This window comes from Brassica oleracea, chromosome C3, assembly GCF_000695525.1.
Source record: "Brassica oleracea var. oleracea cultivar TO1000 chromosome C3, BOL, whole genome shotgun sequence".
Classification (NCBI taxonomy): Eukaryota; Viridiplantae; Streptophyta; class Magnoliopsida; order Brassicales; family Brassicaceae; genus Brassica; species Brassica oleracea.
Window position 1 is genome coordinate 26,631,342 of NC_027750.1, and position 18,838 is coordinate 26,650,179.

Consider the following 18,838-nt stretch of genomic DNA (forward strand, 5'->3'; position numbering starts at 1 on the left):
TAATCTTCAGATAATTTTGAATCAACGTGGAGCCTTTTTAACCATTTTTTTCTTTGTATAATATTTTATGTTTGATATTATTTAAATTGAAGCCATTAAAAGTGGAAGCCCCACCAGTCTTCCCAAATTCAACTGTCCTCATCATCCCAAAAAAATTCAACGTTCAGGAGTCTAACTTGACACTGAATCCTATAAGACTCGAAATTTTTTCCTTTTCCCAAATCACGAATTCGAAAACAATTGCTTATTTTTTTTTCAAAACAGAGAAATAATAAAATAATAGTAACCTCTAAAATTCTACTCCATCTGTTTCCAAAAGAAACCGAAAGAAAGATATTTTAGAATATTCATACATATTAAAAATATAATAAATATTTATAATTAAATTTATTCTTTATTTTACTATAGAGTTTTTAATATATATCAACCAGTAATATTTAACCAATTCAAATATTTCCAGTTAATGTTTTTTAATGTATACAATTTTTCAACATTAACTACCAAAAGTATTACTTTTTTAAAAAAATTTATTATTTTGAAACAAAAAATAAATCTAAAAAATTCTATTTTAGAAGAACGGGTGAAGTATTTTCTAGCAAAAAATTTATTAATACAAAATGCCGAAACCAAGAGTGAGCATTTACGAACATAAGTTGACCAAAATACACATGTATTAACTACAATGAATTACTCTGGTTATTTGACATGCATATACACACTTGCCGAAAAAGTTATAAGAAAAATTGACATCACATATATACACATTAACTATCATAAAATGCGTTTTAATTTAACTATCATAAAATGCGTTTTAATTAATTTGACCTATACAATTCGGAGCATTTTCATCTCCACTTCATATTTTATTTTAAAGAATGAAAATTGAATAATGAATAAAAAATAAAAACATCCCTCTTTAAATGGAATAGTATTTTATTTTTTGTTCATCGTTTTATTCTTCATTATATTTTGAAGTAAAATATGAAGTGGGGTATGCTTTGAAAATATTATGACTTTAGATATATATATATATATATATATATATAATTTGTATATACAAGGAATGCTTTTTAATAGATTAGATATACTACTATATTAAAAAAAAACTAGTAATTTTTGTTGTGTATTAAGTTTTATATGATTTTCATTGTGTATATGTATCTGATATCCCATTGATTCCTCTGTTCTGCGATCTTATCATATATTTGTTCATATGCCATTGTCTACAGAAAATTTGATTTCCTTAGATTTTATTTCCTTTTCACGAACTTGATTATGGGAGATGACGCATTTGCCCCTATAAACTCAACCATGAAACCGCTTTTCAGTTTCCTTTTTTGTTTTGTAAAACAAAAAAACATGTCATTACCCATAATACCAGCCAAATGTCTATAAATACAAAGCACAATTATACCATCTTTCCTCACAAAATCCTACAAACATAATCTCACATATTCACATCCGAATCACACTATTGAATTCTGCATCTCTATTATTTCAAGAACGGTTCATTTAAAGTCCCTTAAAAACCATGGGTCATGGCACGAACAGAGTAGAAGACATGACATCTCCCAACACTGCAACCGCTAGAGAAACGATCGTGGAGATACACAGCGTTTGTCTACCGCCCAAGAAAACAACGTTTCAGAAACTCAAGAAGCGCTTTGCTGATGTTTTCTTTCCTGATGATCCGTTAGAGAGGTTTAGGAACCAAACATGGAGAAACAAAGTGATTCTTGGTCTTCAAAGCTTGTTTCCGATATTCACATGGGGTTCTCAGTATGATCTCAAGCTTTTTAGGTCTGATGTTATCTCTGGTCTCACCATTGCCAGTCTGGCCATCCCTCAGGTTCACCACTTAACAATCCTTTTTATTAGAAAAGTTGTTTTTTGTTGTTTTCTGGTTTTGTTGTGACTATTTTTATTTCCTTTTCGAAATTGGTTTATCATTCTTAAGCTGTATATTTAAAGAAAAAATTGAAAATTAATGGAAATAATTGATCTGTTTTTTTAAATAAATTATTATCCTATCAAATCGAAATTGTTTTACAGTTTTTCTAATTTGGTTATCATATTCTTTTCAGTTTTGGCCAAAAAAAAGAATTTGTTTTTTTTTTGTTTATATGTTGGTAGGATAATTAAAGTCCTAGTTATGTTGGTAGGATAATAAAAGGCGTAACAAAGAGGTTTTGTCATTTACATTGTTGATTAGCGTTGGGATTACTGGTTGGACTCGGAAGGTTAAAAGCAAACACATAACATGTTTGCCTTTGTTTGGACTATTTAATGTTATTCAATGTATTATTAAATTTGAATAAAAATACTTTAATCTTGTTAATTTCATAGTGGGTTCGCTTAGAATTATCCAAAAACTTATTTAATTAAAGTTCTTTCTTACAAATTTTTGTTTTTGTTTTGAAATTTAAATTGCAGGGAATCAGCTATGCCAAGCTAGCAAACTTACCACCTATAGTTGGTCTTTGTAAGTATCGACCATCATCACATGATTACAGACTAATCAGTGTAATCAGCTATATCAGGTTCTAATTAATCAGTTTTGTGGCTGCATGCAGATTCAAGTTTTGTGCCACCACTTATCTACTCAGTTCTTGGGAGTTCAAAACATCTTGCAGTTGGTCCTGTCTCAATTGCATCACTTGTAATGGGCTCCATGTTAAGTGAGAGTGTTTCTCCAACACAAGACCCAGTTCTATATCTCAAATTGGCCTTCACTTCAACTTTCTTTGCTGGTCTCTTCCAAGCCTCCCTCGGCCTTCTTAGGTATGAATATTACCTAGAAAATTTAGATTTACCAATCAAAAACTCAAACTAATAAGGGGAATCTGCAATCGTCATGTGAAAAGAATATGTAGTAAAGCTTATTATTGCAGTTTAGTAATTCTTTGAGTAGAATATATTCAGAGTTTTGCTTAAGTCTCTTTTGTTGAATTATCACTGAATATGAAAGGGACATTAATCATGATGAATAGAGAGATAACTAACATTTTTCTATGGAAAAAGACTAAGATTCTATATAACTTGATTTGATGGTGACATGTACTAATGTCTACCTCCCAAGATGCTTCCTTCTACTTAGTGGTTTTACACTTTAATTTTCATGGTCAGCAACTTTGGATTAGTATTATACATTTACATAAATTTAATTTAAAATTTTCAGGCTGGGATTTTTGATTGACTTTTTGTCAAAGCCAACTTTGGTTGGTTTCACTGCTGGTGCTGCTGTGATTGTGTCACTTCAACAGCTTAAGGGCCTTCTTGGAATTGTTCATTTCACTGGCAAAATGCAATTTATTCCTGTCATGTTCTCTGTTTTCAACCATAGATCCGAAGTAAGTCGATCATTACTTTCCTCTTTATTTATTTATTTCTTTTGATTAAAAAAATCCTTATCTAATAGTGTTACGTTACTTACTACAATTTCAGTGGTCATGGGAAACTATTGTGATGGGGCTTGGCTTCTTGATCATTCTCTTAACCACAAGACACATTGTAAGTACTTGCAAAAACTTCAGGCATTATACCAAAAGAGACTGTGCTGTGATCGAATATTTAACATTTTTTTGGCGATTTTACAGAGCATGAGGAAGCCAAAACTTTTCTGGATATCAGCTGCATCACCTTTGGCATCAGTTGTTATCTCAACTCTTCTTGTATTCCTCATCAGGAACAAGACTCATGCCATCTCTTTTGTAAGAACATTTTTAACCAGACTTGACTTATGTTACTTTGAAAACTGAAATGAGAAATTCTAACAGTTCAATTTTTAATGCAGATTGGACATCTACCAAAGGGTTTGAATCCACCTTCATCAAACATGTTGTACTTCAGTGGTACTCATCTTGCTCTTGCCATCAAGACCGGTATCATCACAGGGGTTCTCTCTCTTACAGTAAGCTTTCCAAAATCTTTACCTGCTTTGTAAATTGTAGAGTTAAGTGCCAAAGTGCTTAACACTTTGACTTGATTGTTTTTTCAGGAAGGGATTGCTGTTGGGAGAACCTTTGCATCTCTAAAGAACTATCAAGTTAATGGGAACAAAGAAATGATGGCTATAGGTTTCATGAACATGGTTGGCTCTTGCACCTCTTGCTATGTTACAACAGGTTAGAAACCAATCTCATTCACCTTGTGGCCCAAGGAACAATTTTTTTGACGACTTACATTTTATTGTTTCCTTCAGGTTCTTTCTCTAGATCTGCTGTAAACTACAACGCTGGAGCCAAAACAGCTGCTTCCAACATTGTGTTGGCCTCTACAGTTCTTGTGACCCTCTTGTTCTTGATGCCACTCTTCTACTACACTCCTAATTTGATCCTAGCCGCCATCATCTTAACCGCTGTGATAGGCCTCATTGATTATCAAGCTGCTTACAAGCTCTATAAAGTTGACAAATTCGATTTCTTCACTTGCATGTGTGCCTTCTTCGGTGTCCTCTTAGTCTCTGTACCTCTTGGCCTAGCAATAGCAGTGAGTATACAGATATTCTTTATGGTTTATGGTTTTTACTAATCCTCAGATTGTTTGTTATCTAAGTTTGATACCTTCTTGTTGCAGGTGGTTGTTTCGGTTATCAAGATCTTGTTGCATGTAACACGGCCAAACACTTTAGAGTTTGGAAACATCCAAGGGACTCAGATATACCAGAGTCTTAAGAGATACAGAGAAGCCTCAAGAATCCATGGTTTCTTGATTCTTGCCGTTGAATCTCCAATATACTTTGCCAATAGCACTTACCTGCAAGAACGGTCAGTCAAAAACAACTGTCTTCATAGTAAATAACTTTCTTCTTGATATGGTTTTGTGTTTGTTCTTATGGAAATGAGTTTATGTAGGATCTTGAGATGGACCAGGGAAGAGGAAACTCGGATAAAGGAAAACAATGGCAGTACCTTAAAATGCATAGTTCTTGATATGACAGGTAACTTCTGTTCTTATCTGAGGTATGCTCATAAGCTTTTGGCTCATCTTGTTTACTTATGCCTTCTCTTTTTTGAACTGTTTTAGCTGTATCTTCCATTGACACAAGTGGGATTGAGGCGGTATTTGAACTTAGAAGGAGGCTAGAGAAGCAATCACTTCAGGTTAGACCTCTATCTCTAAACAAAGATCTTACTTATGTAAGTAGTAAAACGCAAGCTAACTTTATGTTTTCACTTGTTTTAAAAAGCTTGTGCTGGTGAACCCTGTGGGGAGTGTGATGGAAAAGCTACACAAGTCCAAGATCATTGAGTCACTGGGGCTGAGTGGACTTTATCTAACGGTTGCTGAAGCTGTAGCTGATCTCTCATCAACATGGAAAGCTCATGGCCAGCCATGAATTTGAGAGACTTTGAACTTCTAGTAGAGAACTTGTAAAGGATGGTTGTTTCTGAAGACTAAACCAGCCTCTTGAGAAACAATTTTTGGTGCTTACCCTTAAATCCTTGAGGGTGTTTTGGTTTTAATTGTATTATAATAATAAATGTAATTTCAATCTTTAACATATAGTTTATATGAAATCATAATTTTAGACATGAATAGCCTGATACAATCTTCTCACTCTATACTTCCTATCATCATTGATGAAATGGTCAAAATTTACACAGATTAGAGTTAAATGATAAGAAGCAAGTTTTGGTCATTATACAACCTTTGTCTCTTTCAAGAACTGGTGCTGCTCTTTCTCCTCCTGACAACTTTCTTCACAGCAACCTTATCATCATCGCTCTTCTCTTCATCACCCGTACTATTCACAGCCTTTACAGAAGAATCCTGTTGCTGGCTCCTCAAGCGCAGTATCTCTCCCTTTGCAGACCCCAAGTCTTCCTCCAGCTTCTTCACTTTCTTCTCCAGCACTTCCCTCTCTTTTCCTAGACTCATCACGACGATATGCGCGTCTTCCACGTTCTCCTTAGCTTCCTTTGACGCGTTCCTCGCCTCTTCTAGCGATCTTTGAAGCACTTCTTTCTCGTCTTCCAAGCTCGAGATATGAGTGTTCACCTTCTCGAGCTCTCGCGAAAGCGTCGCTGTGTTCTTGTTCATCTCATCTAAAGACTTAACTGCTTCTTCCAGGTCTGTCTCAAGGGCCTTCATTGCTTCCCTGTCCATCAACATCTGCTTCTCCATTGCTTTAACCTCTTTCTCCAACGCCGAAACAGTCTCTTTCTCCTCTTTCAATTCTTTGTTAGTGGCTTCACCTTTCTTGTAAACCTCCACTAGCTCCTTTTGCAGGCTCTGGTTCTTGACAGAAGCTTCTTCGACCTCACGCCTCAGCTCCTCAATCTCGTCTCTAGCTTTCTTCACATGATCCTTCTCCACTGCAATCTCCCTAGCCAAAACCTCACCGTTTCGTCTCTCATCAGCGAGATTCTCTTCGTATCTTTTCTTGGCTTTATCAAACTCTTCGCTAACTTTTGAGACCTCTGATTCAAACTTCGAGCACAAAGCTCTCGACTCATCAAGCATCTTCTCCAGGTCAGAGACACGTTCTCTCGACGCCTGGAGTGTTCTCTTTGTTCCTTCGAGCTCGTGTCTCAAGTTTTGTACACTAGCGAGTTCTATCTCCAGCATCCTCTTTGCGTCTTCGTACTTCTCAGTAAGGTCAGCGACTTTGTCTTTACTCTCGTTAGCATCCTTCACCGCATGATCCAGCTTTTCATTAATCTTCTGAATCTCCTCCTCTCTACTTCTTATGACGTCAGCATCAGCAGCTTCCCGCGCCTCAGAAGTTAGTTTCAAGGCACTGTAGTCTTTTGTAACATCGTCAAGCTTCTTGATGTAACCTTCTTTCTCAGCGACTAAAGTGGTGATTCTGGTGTTTAGTTCCTCAATGGTAGAGTTCTTGGAGTCTATTTCAGACTGAAGTCTCGCGACTTCATCCTTAAGCTGTTTGATTTGTAACTTTGCTTCAACGAGATCTCTGCTAGTTTGAGTGTAAGCAGAGTTGAGTTTCTTCAGTTCCGCTTCTTTCTCAGCTAGCGATGCGCTAATACTTTGAACTTCTTCTTTTTTATCTTTCAGCTCCAAACTAAGCAAGTTGATCCGGTCTTGTATCCCTTCAATCAGATCAAGCTTTTCTCTGAGCTCAGACTCGAGTGCCTTTTTGTCTTCACCAGCCTTTGACAGATTACTTTGCAGGTTTTCAACCTGAGCTCTAAGCTCCTCAGATAGCTTCTTCTCGCTGCTTAGCTCCTTGCCTAACCCCGTCGCCACTTCCTTTGCAGAATTCAATTGGTTGATCAATGAGAATCTTTCCTCTTCTGCCTTTTTTCTTTCCTTATTCCACTCTTCCTGTGTGAGCAGGATTCTTGCTTCAAAGTCTTTCTCCATCAAAACCAATGCTCTTTCTCTCTCTTTCAACTGGTTCTTTAGCTGTATGTAAGTACGTAAGGATCAAATCCAGCAGCGAGATAGAATATTCACAACCTTATAGAAGTGCTATGAGTAATCAAGCAAAAAAAGTTTAACAAGTTGTAGAAGAGGAAGCTTACAGATTCGATGGTTTCTTCAGCAGCTTTGGTGTCTTTACGAGCAAGTGCATAGAGAGCGCCAAGAACACCAGAACTAAAAATCCCAAGACCATTTAGGAGAGAGAGAAATGTGTTTGGTGATGATGTTGTTCCTTCACTAACTGCAACCTAAATCCACAACATAAAAAAAAGAAGCAAACAAACAAAGTCTCTCAATCACTTGTAAAACACTATTGAAACCCAAATGGTGGAGTTTATATAAAAACCTCAGAATCTTGATTAAGCTTTGATGTCTTAATCTCATTGTCGTCTCCTGTTATAATAACAAACTTATTAAAACAATGAAAGATAACATTTTTTTTACATCAATGCAGAAGAAAGGAACTCACTTTCATCGGCCAAAGCAGGGGACTGAAGCTGGAAGAAGGGAAGAACGGAGATACCAACGAGAACGAAAGCTCTTCTTTTGACGTCTTGGCGGCGTAGAGAAGCCGATGGTGGTCGGCGACGCTTGGAATTGGTGGAGGAGAGAAGCAGGAACTGAGAAGGAGGAGGAGATGGGAGGAGTCTAGAATGGAGAGGAGGAGAAGGGGCGGAGCAAGTGCCTCCAATGAGGAAACCACCCATCTTCTCTGGGAAGAAAGAAGTAAAAGTTTATTTGGAGATTGGGAATGTGTGGCAAACACTGGGAACCCAAACCAAAAAAAAAAATGAAGAAGAGCTTCCTATGGCTGGGCATTCGACTGGAACCGAAGCAAACCGAACCGAAACGTTCATTTTTCGGTTTTACATTTAGCTGAAGCTACGAAGACAAGTTTTAAAAATTCAATCGGTTTTTGGTTTGGTTTGGTTTGGTTTGGTTCAGCAGAAACCAAACAATTTGATATTCCCTCCTTTTTGAATAATCGACGATTTATAAAAAATAATCTTTTCACATCTTTTTTTTTAAATAATAATGATAAATTGTAACTTTGGAAAATAATAACTGTTTTTATCAAATTTTGAAAATAATAACTGTGTTTATTAATATTAAAACTTATGAAAAATAATCAGAGAAAATAATATATTTATAATTAAAATTATATATATTTTTTAATATTTGTGAAAACTATAAAACATACATTTTTTGGAAATGGAAGGAATATGTAACAACTAAATAAATCGAGCATAACAAATTTTGTTTTTTACTAAGCTAACCGAATAAAACGGTATATAAACAGATTTTGGTTCAATTCAGAATAGATAACAGCACCCAGAACCGAAATAGTTTGGTTCAAAAGAAACCAAAAAAAATCCGAAAACCGAAAAACCGTATAAAACCCGTGAGGCTCACGTGCGTCTTCTTCAGCTGTCTGATCCTTAACCTCTCTTAATTATATTTTTCCGCCGCTCTGATTGCTAAAACCACCGACGACGACGGCGACTCTAAACATACCGATCTGTAACGCCGGAATCTTTCGCCACCGGAATAGTACAACTCTTCGAAACTCCTTACACTTAAAACCCCTTTATAAAAATGGCGTACATATCGTCTCGATCAATTCTCGTGAAGCGAAGCGTCTCAACACTAGCTCACCTCTCTCAGAGATTTAAACAAACAGGTTATCTGCACTCTACCTCCTCTTACACATCGAAAGTTTAGATTTTTTAGTAGAAAAGGTTTCACCTTTAATGGTTTTTGACTCTCAAAACAATTTGTTTCGCAGAAAGCGAGATTGTTCAGATGTTCATTCTTCCAAACCCAGAGTACTCAGAGAATCCTCAAGAGAAGTGGAAACTCTCTAGAAAAGACCCATCAGTGCGGATGCTAGACGAGAGATTCATAAGAATCCTCAAAATCTTCAAATGGGGACCCGACGCCGAGAAAGCCTTAGAGGTCCTCAAACTCAAAGTGGACCACCGTCTAGTCCGTTCAGTCCTCGAGATAGACGTCGAGATCAACGTCAAGACCCAGTTCTTCAAATGGGCTGGTAAAAGAAGAAACTTTCAGCACGATTCCTCCACTTACATGGCATTGATACGCTGCCTCGAAGAAGCTAGGCTTTACGGTGAGATGTACAGAACGATACAAGAAGTGGTTCGTAACGTGTACGTTAGCGTCAGCCCTGGGATTCTCTCGGAGCTTGTGAAGGCCTTAGGGAGAGCTAAGATGGTTAGCAAGGCTTTGTCAGTGTTTTATCAGGCGAAAGGACGCAAGTGCAAACCTAATTCGAGCACTTACAACTCGGTGATTACGATGCTGGTCCAAGAAGGACAGCACGAGAGAGTTCATGAGGTTTATAGTGAGATGTGTAACGAAGGTGATTGTTATCCAGATACGGTTACTTACTCTGCGGTTATATCTTCCTATGATAAGTTAGGTCGTAATGATTCTGCTATAAGGTTGTTTGATGAGATGAGGGAGAACGGTTTGGAGCCAACGGAGAAGATATACACTACTCTGCTGGGGGTGTACTTTAAGGTTGGTGAAGTTGAGAAAGCTTTGGATCTTTTCGAGGAGATGAAACGAGCAGGTTGCTTGCCTAGTGTTTATACATACACGGAGCTTGTAAAGGGGCTTGGTAAAGCAGGGAGAGTGGAAGAAGCATATGGTTTGTATAAGAACATGGTTAGAGACGGATTGAGTCCTGATGTTGTGTTTTTAAACAATCTGATGAACATTTTAGGCAAAGTGGGTAGAGTGGAGGAGTTGACGAATGTCTTCAATGAGATGGGGAGGTGGAGATGTACTCCCACTGTTGTTTCGTACAACACTGTTATTAAGTCTCTGTTTGAGTCTAAAGCTCCGGTTGCAGAAGTGAGTTCTTGGTTTGATAAGATGAAGGCGGAAGGTGTTTCCCCTAGCGAGTTCACTTACTCCATCCTTATAGATGGTTATTGTAAGACAAATAGAGTGGAGAAAGCTCTGTTGCTGCTTGAGGAGATGGACGAGAGAGGCTTTCCGCCTTGCCCTGCGGCGTACTGCAGCCTTATTAACGCTCTTGGGAAGGCGAAAAGATACGAAGCTGCCAACGAGCTGTTTAAGGAGCTAAAGGAGAATTATGGGAATGTGAGTTCTAGAGTGTATGCAGTGATGATCAAACATTTTGGGAAATGCGGGAAGCTAAGTGAAGCGGTGGATCTGTTCAATGAGATGAAGAACCAAGGGAGTGGTCCTGATGTGTATGCTTACAACGCGCTTATGTCGGGAATGGTTAAGGCTGGTATGATAAATGAAGCTCATTCGTTGCTTAGGAAGATGGAAGAGAACGGTTGCAGCGCTGATGTGAATTCGCATAACATTATACTCAATGGATTTGCTAGAACGGGTGATCCGAAACGAGCTATAGAAATGTTTGAAGCTATGAAGCGTTCTGGTGTTGTGAAGCCTGATGGTGTTACTTATAATACACTTCTGGGATGTTTTGCACATGCCGGAATGTTTGAGGAGGCTGCAAGAATGATGGGTGAGATGAAAGATAAAGGCTTTGTGTATGATGCAATCACTTACTCATCAATACTTGACGCTGTGGGCAATGTGGATCATGTACAAGATGTTTAGTCTTCGTAAGAAGTGAATGTGTTACTATTTTGTACTCCCACAGTATTTTGACTATTTTCCTTTCAGTCAAATAGAAAAAGAAAAAGCTTTTGGAACTTTTTCTCAGATGATGGAAGGTATGGAAAATGCACCAAATCTACTTACATTTAATATCAGCATACGTTACAATATGGAAAACACAATAACTTCTTTTTGAAGTTTAAGTTGTTCGAAAAACCAGCTTACAAACACATAAGACAAATCGAAATCGGTCAAGTGTGTTTATCAACACGTTCTTTTTTTATTTGTTGGACGACACATAAAGGTAAAAAGGATACAAACATTATGACTACAATGAACATAAGAGTAGATCAGACTGATAAAGACTTGGAACATAGTTTCACCCGGTCGCTTACGTAAGCAAAGGCGGACGACCGTAAAACACACAATGGAACCAGACGCACGTCATTGTCTCTTGCTCCGCTTTGATGCTTAGTGTAACGTTATATAACATCTAAAGTATTTCAATAAGAAAAAATAGCGGTCTTGTTAGGACATTAGAAAACCCAACAAAATGGAGATCTGAAATGCAACGATTATATTGTAAAGAAAAACTTACCTGTTTAGTACTTTCATATTGAATGCGTTAGGTAAAGAGCAAATTCAAAGGGGCCAGGTCCAATAGGGCACGCCACTAGATCACAGATGGTGTAGTTTTTAATTAAGGCAGGTGGTAACTTTTGCCTAGGAGGTGAAGGTATCCAAAAGCGCAGTTCTACAGTTGCTCCATCAGGGATGTCTATGTCTGTTCATACCAATACTTCTTTTATCAAGAAAACAATAGTTTTTTTTTTTTTTCAAGAAAACAATAGTTAACTTGAAAACAATATTAAAAAAAAACAAAAAGGAATTATTTACTTGTAGATCCGGTATCGTAAAGTTTGAATTAGCGCTACGCTTAACTGGGTGTGGGCCGATCATCACAGTCGATACAACAACGCGAGAGTTCAGAGTTTCTACCAAAAGGAGAAAAAAATGCTAACATTTGCCTTTCTTATCAAAAACGAAAAAAAAATTAACATTAACCAAAATGATAACATCTTACTACTTCTATTGCAGGGTCTGAGATGACGGGGTTGGCCCAAAGCAGCAGGCAAGAAAAGGAGTGATACAAGGAGAGGAAGAAGCAAAGGCTGGGCGTGTGATATCGCCATATTTGAATTAGCTTTCGATCCTCACTAGATAGACTTTATATTTTTGTGTTTGTGTCTATGACTACATGCCTGCCTCTATCTTATAGTCGATGGATTATTTGATTTTTCGACTCAAAATGACATCCCTACATTACAATAATCTCCTACGTTATACGCAAGGACCTTAAATTATTTTTGTTAAACTATAGTATATATATTTGACCAAAAAATATTTTTTTTTATATATATATATATATATATATATATATATATATTTCCTTCAATGTTTCCTCGTGGTTACATGCATGCAACAATTGGTGGATTATAAAATTGTATTTTGTGTAGTTGTTAGAAAACCATTAGATTAAATTAACATTCAATAAATAATTAAAGCATTTTAATTATTAAAAATAATAAATATAAATAATAAATATAAAAAGAGATAATACATTAAAAATTTAACTAATGAAAAAATAATATATATACTATTATTTGCAAAATAATTTTTCTCATTCGAGTTCTTACGTTAAAAAGTTAAAGCGATTAATATCTTTTATACCCTTAATGAATAATAATAATTAAATTTTATTAGATATTTTTTTATGAATTTATATATATAATTGAAAAAACCTAATATATATATATATATATTTAAATGATAATTCCTACATATATTCAATTATTATCCAATTTTTTAAAAGTACAATTAAGAAATAAAAAGATGTGTAAACAATAATTAGGTTAAAAATGAAATTTTTTATAATTTAATAATAAAGTTAATAATAAATATTTGTAACATGATTATGCTCGCATGAGTGGGTAAAACATCCGGTTAAAAAAGTTAATGAAAGATTTGTAAAAGAAAAAACTGAAAAGATTACGTGATTAAACTAGACTATTGTAAAACCAATTGAGTGAAGAAATCTCTTCTTGAGGAGATGGATGAGAAAGGTTTTCCACCTTGTCCTGCAGCGTATTATAAACGCTCTTGAAAAGGTGAGAAGATACGAAGCAGTGAACGAGTTGTTTAAGGAACTAAAAAGAGAATTTCGGTAATGTAAGTTCTCGAGTGTATGCTGTGATGATCAAACATTTTGGGAAATGCGAGAAGCTAAGCGAAGCTGCAAATCTCTTCAATGAGATGAAGAATCAAGGAAGTGGTCCTCATGTTTATACTTACAACGCGCTTAGGTCAGGAATGGTGAACGCTGGTATAATAAATGAAGCTCATTCGTTGTTTACTTAGAAGAAGAGAACGGTTGCAGCCCGGATGTATATTCGCATAACATCATCCTTAATGGATTTGCTAGAACAGGTGCGCCAAAAAGAGCTATAGAAATGTTTGAAGCCGTGACGGGTTCTGGTGTTTAGCCTGATGGTTTCACTTATAGTACTCTACTTGGATGTTTTGCACATGCTGGAATGTTTGAGGAGGCTGCAAGAATGATGGGAGAGATGCAAGATAAAGGCTTTGTGTATATTCATCAATACTTGACGCTGTAGGCAATGTGGATCATGTAAAAGATGTTTCGTCTCTGTTATAACATGAAAAAGGCTACTATTTTATTTCATTTCTTTCACAAATTGCATAGACTTAAACAGTCTATTTTTATAATTTAAGGTGCTTGAAAACAAGATCACGTACATAGACAAATTGAAATAGGTTAAGTGTGTTTATTAACACGCTTATTTTTATTTGTTGGACTACACATAAAGGTAAAAAGGATACAAAACATTAGGATAACCATGCATACATGAGGGGACCGTTTCACTCAGTAACTTCCCTAAGCAGGGAACGTTTCAGCTGTAACAAAACAATCGAATTCGATGCACATAATTGGGTCTTTCTGGTGCTCCGCCGTTATCTTTAGTGTAGCCAAATAATTATAATATCTCTTCTGGAAGTATTTAAAAAAAAAGGGGCCTCGTTAGGTCACTAGAAAACCCAATAAAATGGAGATCTGAAATGCAGCGATTATAGAATTAGTCTCAGACTAGTTGTTGATGTAAAGAAAAACTTACTACTCTGTTTAGTTCTTCCTCAGTGAATACGTTAGGTAAAGTAAACCCAATGGGGCCAGGTGCAACAGGGCACGCGACTAGATCACATAAGGAGTCTATCTGCTGAGATATAGCCCCAAATGCTGAATGTTACAGTTGCTCCATCAGAGATGTTTGTGTCTGTTCACACCAAGAAAAAAAAAATACTGGAAGAGTTAACTTGAAAATCATCAAGAAAAAAAAAATATAATTATGAAAACCAGAAATTGAATTATTTACATGTCTGAGCGGATAGCGTAATGTTTGCATTAGTGCTACTCTTAATCCAGTCATCGTCTGGGGAGTAAAGTACACCGCTTGCAGCAATGGGATAGCTACGACGGGTTAGAAAAGGAACAAAAAATGATACCAACATCTTACTACAATTACAATAAAAAACGCTCTACAATTTTTTTTTTTTTTGAAGTTCACGAAACAAGATAACTTTATTTATCTTCTTCTATCAAAAATTACAAAATGAATTATAACATCAACTGCTACTTACGATCACATTTTGAGAATCTGGCTGCGTTCAAAGCAGCAGGTAAGAAAAAGAGGGATACAAGGAGAGGAAGAAGCAAAGGCCAGACATGGGATATCGCCATTTATATTAACTCTCTCTCGATATCCACAGTAGACAGAGTTTATATTTTTGTGTTTTCAGTAAGTATTATGTCTAAATTATGCATGACTGCCTTCATATATAGTCGGCAGATTATCAGATTTTCCTACTCAAAAGTATCCTATATATATTACAATAATCTTCCACGTTATACGCGAGAACCTTAAAACGTGGTTGTTCAAAAATAATACTATATATTTCCTTTTCTGTTTGGTTTGACAAGATGTTTGTAATAGTGTACCATGTGTTTTTTATATATATCAAAAAACATTTGGCATCTTTTTCGAGTTTCAATTTTAGATCATGCAGAAGTATTTTAAAATATGATAGGAAGCTCCATTCCCTTTGTCACAGATCCCGTAATATATGGACATTACAATCAAAATCTTAAAGATATGATAAATGATAACATATATCTTTAGTATCCTAGAAATGTTATAAATTATTTACTGGTTTGTTTTGGAATGGGGAAGCAGCATCATTTGAAAATAGCAAATTTCAAATAGCAATGTTAAAAAATCGTTAGGTGGTAATTAAACGGCTCGTAGATGACTCATGTGTAGAATAGATGAACGAGTAGGCGTCATCCAGGTTAATTTTTTTTTCAAACATTTTTTTTTTAAAACGTTTCACTGATTTACCGTCTAAACTGATTATTTTAAAAGCTGGAAATTAGAGTTGTTGGTCAGGTTCATTGTATAATAGATGCAAGAGAATCAACTTTTAACGTAATTCACTAATTATATATCGACTATGTTATGGATACATTGATATATTAATAAAAGTATAGGAATATATATTAATCTATGAATATTTCATAGATTAGAGATAACAAAATCAATATTTATAGAGAAAACCTGCATTAACCATTTCAATTAAAAAAAAAAACCTTCATTAACATTGATCCATTTATGCTTACTCGTTTAGGTTCAAACAGAGTTTAAACTTGAAAGTTCAAAAAATTGGGATGTTACTTATAATTTTTTGATAAAACAAAATGATCATTCTTAAAAAATAGTAATTATGTGATTCGCATGTGTCATTCTCACAAATCGCATAAAGTCTATTAAAGATATATCAATAACTTCAGTCATGTTTCCAACTAGTATATATGGATGTAAAAATCGTTTCCTAACATGTTTAGGTTATATGAATGTTGAACCCTAGTGGTATTGTGCTTACGGAATAATTCCGTTATAAAGGAGGAAAATGTAAAACAAAAAAAATGAATGTGGTAATTTATAATTTGAATTTGTTTTAAAATATTTTGAATCACACATAATTTCTTTTTAATCATTCAGAGAATATCAGGTGGATTTATAAATGAAAAGTTCGATTCCGCCTGTGTAATTGATGACGAGATCCATGGATATTACAATCGGGATCGCATCCAGGAGTGATATATATTTGGATCAAAGAATATTTTAATCTTATTCTAAAAAACAAGTTTCATTTAGTTACCAATCTAGTGGTGATGGATGAGAAAGGTTTCCACCTAGTCTTGCAGAGTATTGCAGCCTTATAAACGCTCTTGCAAAGGCAAAAAGATACGAAGCAGGGAATGAGTTGTTTAAGAAACTAAAAGAAAATTTAGGGAATGTACGTTATAGAGTATGGCCCTGTTTGTTTCTTCATTTAGATGAATCCATTCAGCTGATCCATTTATGTGCTCCATCTAAATGATCCATTCAAATTTTTGATCATGTTTGTTTCTCCATTTGGATGAGTCATTTGAATGAACCATTTGAATGAATTTTATTTTTGTTTCTCCATTTAGATGAATCATTCAAATGAGTTTAATAACCAAATTACATATATACCCATGTTTTGATTTAATCATATATTTGATATCAATTTTGGCGAGAAAACACGTTTTTGCGGTTTTGGAGGGAACCACGTTTTTGCGATTTTGGCGGGAAAACGCATTTTTTGCGATTTTGTCGGGAAAACACGTTTTTGGCGGGAAAACGCATTTGGAGGAAAACACATTTTTGCGATTTTGGCGGGAAAACATGCTTTTGCGGTTTTGGCGGGAAAACGTGTTTTTGCAGTTTTGGCAGGAAAACGCGTTTTTGGTTTTGGCGGGAAAACGCGTTTTTGCGGGAAAACGCGTTTTTACGGGAAAACGTGTTTGTTTTTGCGATTTTGGCGGGAAAACGCGTTTTTGCGGTTGTGGCGAGAAAACGCGTTTTTTGCTGTTTTGGCGGGAAAACGCGTTTTTACGTTTTTGGCGGGAAACGCATTTTTGCGGTTTTGGCGAGAAAACGCGTTTTTGTGGTTTTGGCGAGAAAACGCGTTTTTGCAGTTTTGGCGAGAAAACGCGTTTTTACGGTTTTGGCGGGGAAACGCGTTTTTGCGGTTTTGACGGGAAAACGCGAATAAGATTTTTTTGTTTTAGCGGGAAACCGAATTTTTGAGATTTTTGCGGGAAAACACGTTTTTGGGGTTTTGGCGTGAAAATACGTTTTTGCAATTTTGGCAGGAAAAAAAAGATTTTGCAATTTTGGCGGGAAAACACGTTTTTTGCGATTTTGGCAGGAAAACATGTTTTTGTGTTTTGGCGGAAATTTGCGTTTTGGGGTTTCGGCGTGAAAACATTTTTTTTTTGTGATTTTGGCATGAAAACATGTTTTCGGTTTTTGCGGAAAAACACGTTTTTGCAATTTTGACTGGAAAACATTTTTTTTGCAATTTTAGCGAGAAAATGCGTTTTGGGGTTTTGAAGTGAAAAAGTAGTTTTTAGCACGGGAAAAAGTGTTTTTGTAGTTTTGTCAGTTTTCGTTTGTGACAAAAATGATATTATGTTTAGGTTTGTAATTTGTGAATTACATTAGGGGTATAATAGACATTATACCATTTTGAATGATCATCTCCATTCAAATGATCCAAATTGGTTCAGCTGAATGGACTTTAAAATTAAGCCTAAATTTTCAAAAGTCATCCGGATGATCCATCTGAATGAGTTGCACTTTTAGTGTCTAAACAAACAAAACTCTCATCTTCATCTAGATTGCCCATCCAGATGGAGAAACAAACATGCCCTATATATACGCGCTGATGATCAAACATTTTGGGAAATTTGGGAAGCTAAGTGAAGTTGTAGATCTCTTCAATGAGATGAAGAACCAAGGAAGCGGTCCTGATGTCCTATGCTTACGACGCGCTTATGTCAGGGATGGCGAAGGCTGGGATGATAAATGAAGCTGATTCGTTGCTTAGAACGATAGATTATGTTTATGTTTCTTTTAGTTGCAACAAACAAAAAGAGGTGAATCTTCTACTTGCTTTGTATCAATTGATATATTAGGCTGATTTTTGTTTTTTGTATCTCAATTATATATTAGTTAATCTTAATTTAGTTAATTCTTCGACATAAGTGTTGGGATGATAACTAAAACAAACATATTGTATATAAATAATTTAAAAGATAAAACTATATAAAATATATTTGTTTATGCTCTTTCGTTTTTCCATAATTTTTATCGTTTCTTTTTTAAATAAACAATTTATAATATAATACATATTATGTACAGAAAATTCTATGATTTTTTTTTTTAAGTCTCGTTATAAAATGACATTCATACCATGGAAATCACATATCATATGTCTAATGTTAGAAAGTGGAGATTGATATGGATTTTTCAAGGTCCAAAACTCAAATCAAAGTAGTATTTTAAATGTCAATCCATTTCTAAGTGTTTCAATTCAAAGAGAATTCAGGTTCATACTTAAGCTAAATGCAATCAATGTAATGAGGTGATTTGATTAAGCTAACAAAGTTCTAACACAATTAACTAGCAACTTTCAAGCAAATGGATAAGACATGAGTCATGGGTGTAGGAATTTGATTTCAGATGACTAAGATTTAATCTAAAATGGCAAAGATTCAATCAACACAATTCCCTAAGTCTAGATAACAATTCTAAGCAAGTTCTTTGTCAAGACAAAAGCTCATTTACTCTCATTAATCAAATATCAAATTTCTTTGGTTTGT

General features: G+C 35.3%; 3 protein-coding genes across 3 annotated transcripts; 2 read left to right on the forward strand and 1 right to left on the reverse strand.

Moving 5' to 3' along the window:
• The first annotated feature begins 1,531 nt into the window (after positions 1-1,531).
• On the forward strand, positions 1,532-5,436 carry LOC106335106 (probable sulfate transporter 3.4). The gene is made up of 13 exons (XM_013773533.1): positions 1,532-1,849; positions 2,434-2,482; positions 2,574-2,781; positions 3,179-3,350; positions 3,445-3,510; positions 3,597-3,710; positions 3,794-3,910; positions 3,998-4,124; positions 4,202-4,488; positions 4,576-4,766; positions 4,854-4,939; positions 5,026-5,102; positions 5,189-5,436. Exons 1-13 carry the CDS (start codon positions 1,532-1,534, stop codon positions 5,336-5,338), a joined length of 1,962 nt encoding a protein of 653 aa, XP_013628987.1. The 3' UTR covers positions 5,339-5,436.
• Positions 5,437-5,481: 45 nt separating this feature from the next.
• On the reverse strand, positions 5,482-8,153 carry LOC106335105 (MAR-binding filament-like protein 1). The gene is made up of 4 exons (XM_013773532.1): positions 7,859-8,153; positions 7,736-7,782; positions 7,491-7,637; positions 5,482-7,371 (listed from the first exon to the last, which is right to left on the reverse strand). The coding sequence occupies exons 1-4, from the start codon at positions 8,094-8,096 to the stop codon at positions 5,662-5,664; spliced, it is 2,142 nt and encodes a 713-aa protein (XP_013628986.1). The 5' UTR covers positions 8,097-8,153; the 3' UTR covers positions 5,482-5,661.
• A 648-nt stretch (positions 8,154-8,801) lies between these two features.
• Positions 8,802-10,994, forward strand: LOC106329080 (pentatricopeptide repeat-containing protein At3g16010; the record flags this gene model as incomplete). Its single annotated transcript, XM_013767660.1, is given in 2 exon segments — positions 8,802-9,070; positions 9,176-10,994. Coding segments are annotated over 2 exon segments (1,904 nt in total), but the record flags the coding sequence as incomplete, so codon positions are not given.
• Between the last annotated feature and the right edge of the window lie 7,844 nt (positions 10,995-18,838).

Coding starts and splice junctions, on each gene's coding strand:
- LOC106335106 (XM_013773533.1), top strand. CDS start 1,532: ATGGGTCATGGCACGAACAGAGTAGAAGACATGACATCTCCCAACACT. Junction 3,511..3,596: donor TCTTAACCACAAGACACATT/GTAAGTACTTGC, acceptor GCGATTTTACAG/AGCATGAGGAAGCCAAAACT. Junction 3,911..3,997: donor CAGGGGTTCTCTCTCTTACA/GTAAGCTTTCCA, acceptor TTGTTTTTTCAG/GAAGGGATTGCTGTTGGGAG.
- LOC106335105 (XM_013773532.1), bottom strand. CDS start 8,096: ATGGGTGGTTTCCTCATTGGAGGCACTTGCTCCGCCCCTTCTCCTCCT. Junction 7,783..7,858: donor CCCTGCTTTGGCCGATGAAA/GTGAGTTCCTTT, acceptor TTATTATAACAG/GAGACGACAATGAGATTAAG. Junction 7,638..7,735: donor AGCTTAATCAAGATTCTGAG/GTTTTTATATAA, acceptor TTGTGGATTTAG/GTTGCAGTTAGTGAAGGAAC.